Source organism: Athene cunicularia, assembly GCF_003259725.1.
Source record: "Athene cunicularia isolate RWA chromosome 14 unlocalized genomic scaffold, athCun1 chr14_part1, whole genome shotgun sequence".
Lineage (NCBI taxonomy): Eukaryota > Metazoa > Chordata > Aves > Strigiformes > Strigidae > Athene > Athene cunicularia.
This window is the reverse complement of record NW_020799118.1, coordinates 15758221-15762354: the sequence shown is the minus strand read 5'-3', so window position 1 is coordinate 15762354 and position 4134 is coordinate 15758221. Positions and strand designations below refer to the sequence as shown.

General features: G+C 57.3%; 2 protein-coding genes across 2 annotated transcripts in view; one reads left to right on the top strand and one right to left on the bottom strand.

Moving 5' to 3' along the window:
- The window catches only part of IGFALS (insulin like growth factor binding protein acid labile subunit), a 3073-nt gene extending 2919 nt beyond the window's left edge, over positions 1–154 (bottom strand). Inside the window, exon 1 of the mRNA XM_026858730.1 lies at positions 116–154. Within this exon, the coding sequence (XP_026714531.1) occupies positions 116–131 (16 nt within the window). The 5' untranslated portion in view covers positions 132–154. The remainder of the gene's footprint in view (positions 1–115) is intronic.
- The window catches only part of CCDC78 (coiled-coil domain containing 78), a 24859-nt gene that overhangs the window by 3680 nt on the left and 17045 nt on the right, over positions 1–4134 (top strand). The window lies entirely within an intron of this gene.

The window sequence follows — 4134 nt, the reverse complement described above, 5'->3', positions numbered from 1 at the left end:
GGGGGGGGAAGCAGACCAGGACTTGAGTGAGAAGCCCCAGCAGCATTTTAGTGTCTTCCCCTCTAAACCCCTGTCCTTCCAGGGCTGGGTGAGTGGGCAGGGTCCCCTGCCTTACCTCTGCCTGTGCTCATGATGGCGGGCAGGGCAGTGCTGTGCTTCCTCTCTGCTCTCCCGCCCCGCTGACTGCGCAGGGATGGATGGAGCAACCACCTTGACGCCTGTCCAGCTGCCCGCCCGGCCAGGCTTAACCCCACCGCTGCTGGGATGGGACACGGGCTGACCCGTGCAGCCAGGGTGAGCATCCCCCGGGATGGGCTCTCTTGCTTCTCCCCCCTGGTCTGTAACTGCCTTTAGAGCAGCTCAGGGTGGGAGGGGATGAAAGGAGATGCCCAGGAGGACCGGCTATGCTGGGAGGGTGGTCCTGCTGGAGATGGGATTTGCTGGAGCAGTGAGGCTGTCCCGTGGCCCTCCTCTGGGCTCTGGGAAGGTCCTGAGCAGCAGTGCTGACCCTTCCCTGACTGCCTGCCCTGCCCTGCCCTGCCCGGTGTGTCCTCACCCCAAAAACGCACATTGGGGCTTGCAGCATCCACATAACACAGGGGATTAGAGGTGTGGGGATTATCCTTATTAGCAGGGAGGGAGGCTGAAACACCTGAGGTTTTACAGTGCTCCAAGTGGGAAATGAGTTGGGAAAGGGGGAAAAAACTTTCCTCTATGGCAGTAAAAGCTTCAGAGCTGAACCTGCAGTCCCCTCCTGGGGGTATATATTGCCTGATGATGGGAGCACTGCATGCTGCTCGGCTCAGTGCTTTTGTGCTACAGGGGAAGCAGAGAGCAAAGCCTGCGTCCCACCAGTGAGGCAATGTCTGCTGGGGTCCCCCAGCTCATGGCTCCTCCACCAGCCCTGCATACACGGGCATGATGGTGGATGATGCTCCAGGGCTGACACATTGTGCTCTCTGCTTGGCAGCTCATCAAAACCACCCTGGGGAGGCTGGTGACCTTGTTTTCTGTGTCCCAGGTCATTTCCCCACCAGCGTCCCACATGGCTTCTGCAGAATCTTTTACCAGTTTCCAGGAAAGAAGAAAAAAAAAAAAGAAAAAATAAAAAGCTACTTGTACCCCAGGGAGAGGAGCCTTGTGGGCCAGTGGTTACTAGATGGAAAAGCTATGACTAACACTTCCTGATGTCCCGGTAGCTCCATTCCTCCTTGAAGATGCACCAGGACAGGGCTGGCACCATTCACATCCATGCCTCCAGGAACACGCATCTCCCACCAGGACTGCTCTTCCCAGCCCCAGTTCCCCCTGTGCTGGTCTGTGAGGTGGAGATGGAGCAGAGCTTCTCTCTACTACCAGTCCCATGCCACAGGCATCCCCACCGTGCTCCCACCTTGCCCGTTTCCATGGAAGCCTGGCATCGCCCCCAGCTCTGCAGAGCACATCTCAACTCTTCACCGCTTAACTCAGGCAATTTTAACTAACCTTCTCACTGGCCAATGCAGGACTGTGCCCATGGGAAGAGATGTTGGAGAGAGATGGCCAGGCTCCAGACTTGCAACCCAACTTTCTCACAAGTACTGTTTTCTCCCTTTCTTTTTGGCCCTGAGCAGCACTCTCCTCCCCCTCTATTTTAATCCTGTCTTCTGGGAAATTATAGATCAGAAGAGAGAAATGAGAGATGGAGATACATGCACCCACTAATAGGCACTAAGCACATATTGACATAAGGTGTAATCAATCTGGAAGCTAAAAAGAGCTGAACCAGCACAGGCCAGCCAGCCAAAACCCACAAAACCTCTTTGGGAAGTTTAAACGAGCCCTACCTGTGGCTGGGAGTGGGTTTATCCCTGCCTCCAACAGCCCTCTTTCAGGGAAAATGCTAAATGGGCTGCAAAGGGAAAATAAAGAGCATAAATAGCAAATCCCTTCCCAACGTGGTTGTGGTGCAGGGAGGACCTAGACCCATCTCCACCTTTAAACCTCCTTGAGGCATCTCCTCCAGACACATCCCACCACCTGTGGCAGGGGATGCTTGGACCCTGCAGCATGGTTTCCCCCTCCAGCATCACCGTAAGCCCATCCTGTCTGCTGGGATGTCACACTATCCCAGTGTACCACGGCACTGCAGCCACTACGGGGACCTTGGTTTGGGTCCCTACCATGGATGCCCTACTCCCACCGTGGTCCTGGCCAGTGTGGACCTCCCCAGCCAATCCCCCCATCATTTCAGCTCCAGCAGCTAATCTCCTCCGTCAGGACCAAAGTCTGAGCTGCCCCACCTGGTTGCCATGGAGAAGGCTGTAATGGCATTAGAGGAAAAGCAGCAAAATCATAAAAAAACCCTTTTAAAGCTATTTAAACTCTAAAGAATCATTACCTTCCCCAGCAGCCCTCCTGTGCCTGCGGGTCCCTCCCCAGGGAACTCCCCCTACTCCCTTCACATGGGTAAATGCCACCAGCTGTCCCTGGCTCCCTGTTCTGTCCCCAGCTGCTTGGGCTGGCCAAGCCGGGGAGGGACCAGTGCTGGTGGCCCTGCCAGGTCTTCTGGGGCCAGGGTGGCTGGTGGGACCCTGGGAGCTCCCTGGTCCACACCCTGCCCCAGGGCGAATGGCTCAGGGCCAGCTCTGGGTACCAGCAGGGACAACACTGACCCAGCTTAAGCCCTGGGGGAAGTGGGATGAGACACGGGTGGTGTTGTCACAGCTGAGCAAAGTATTTTTAGCAAGTCTTGCCAAATACTGTCTCCATCTGGAGGAGAGCATCTCATGTTGCTAGAGCAACCAGTGCCGCTGCTCCTCATCCTGAACCAAAAATGTGCAAGCCCCAACACTGTCACCCAAGAGAGCTGGGACAGGTGACACCGACATCCCATAAACTGTGCCAATCCCTCCTGGAGAGACCCTCCCAGCAGAGATGGGCTTTGTCTGGTGCTCGCTGGCCACCCATGTTTCTGATCATCCTGGTTCCCATCATTTTTCATTCAAAAAGCCCCATGTTACTGGAGATGAGGACCTGCTAATGGTGGCAAAAGGTTTTGGCATCCACTGGCAAAGGTCAAAATGTTGGCTTGTGCCCTGCTGTGGTGGCAGCAGGCTCTTGTGGGGAGTTGGGAAAGGCGGCCGATGCTGGTGGCTCATGGGCATGCTAATTGCCATGCTGGTGGCCTGTGCGGCCACATGAAACCGCATCACCGCCACCAGACTGGCCAGGCTGGTTGGACTGGAGAGGTGAGGACATCTCCAAGCCATGACTCAGGGTGGCCAGGGTCATTGCTGGAGGCACAGACAAGAAATTTCCCAAGCCCTGAATTATGGGGGAAAAGTGCAATCCCTGGAAGCAGGGACTTGGAAGTACATGGGGACAGGGAACTGCCAGAGAGCCTGTCCCAGTGATGGGTGATAAGAGGGAGCAGCCTGGTCTTCAGGGCACCTGGGTGATGGGATGAGGCAAGAGCACACAGAGGGGCTGCACGCTTTCCTCATGCATGAGATCGCATGGCCACAACGCCCTGTGCTGCCTGCTGCCAGGCTCTCCCTGCCTGCCCCATCCCAGCCCTCCTCAGCCCTGTGAGGAAGCACCTGGAGATGCCGGGAGCTGACAGATGGGACATGAGCTGCCAGTGGCTGCTTGCAGCCCAGCAAACCCATCATCACAGGCAACATGGCCATCAAGTCAAGGGAGGTAATTCTCCCCCTCAACTCTTGTGAGACTGCCCTGGAGCACACATCCAGTTCTGGGGTCCCAGCACAAGGCAGACCTGGACCTGTCAGAGCGGGTCCAGAGGGGACCAGGGGAAGGGTCAAGGGGCTGGAAGAACCTTCCCTGTGGAGAGAGGCTGGGAGAGTTGGGGGTGCTCAGCCTGGAGCAGACCTCGCAGCCTGTCGGTGTGGGAGGGGGCTTGTAGGAACGGTGGAGAGAGGCTTTTCACCAGGACCTGGTGAGTCAGTGTGAAGCTGGAGGAGGGTGGCTTTGGACTGGACAGAAGTGGGGGCGGTGAGGCGGGAGCAGGTTGCCCGGGGGGCGCTGGGGACCCCCCAGCCCTGGAGCGCTGGAGGCCCGGCCGGGACTGGGAGGGGTTGTGGGGATACTGGGGGGACTGGGGAGCACTGGAAGGGACTGGGGGGCACTGGG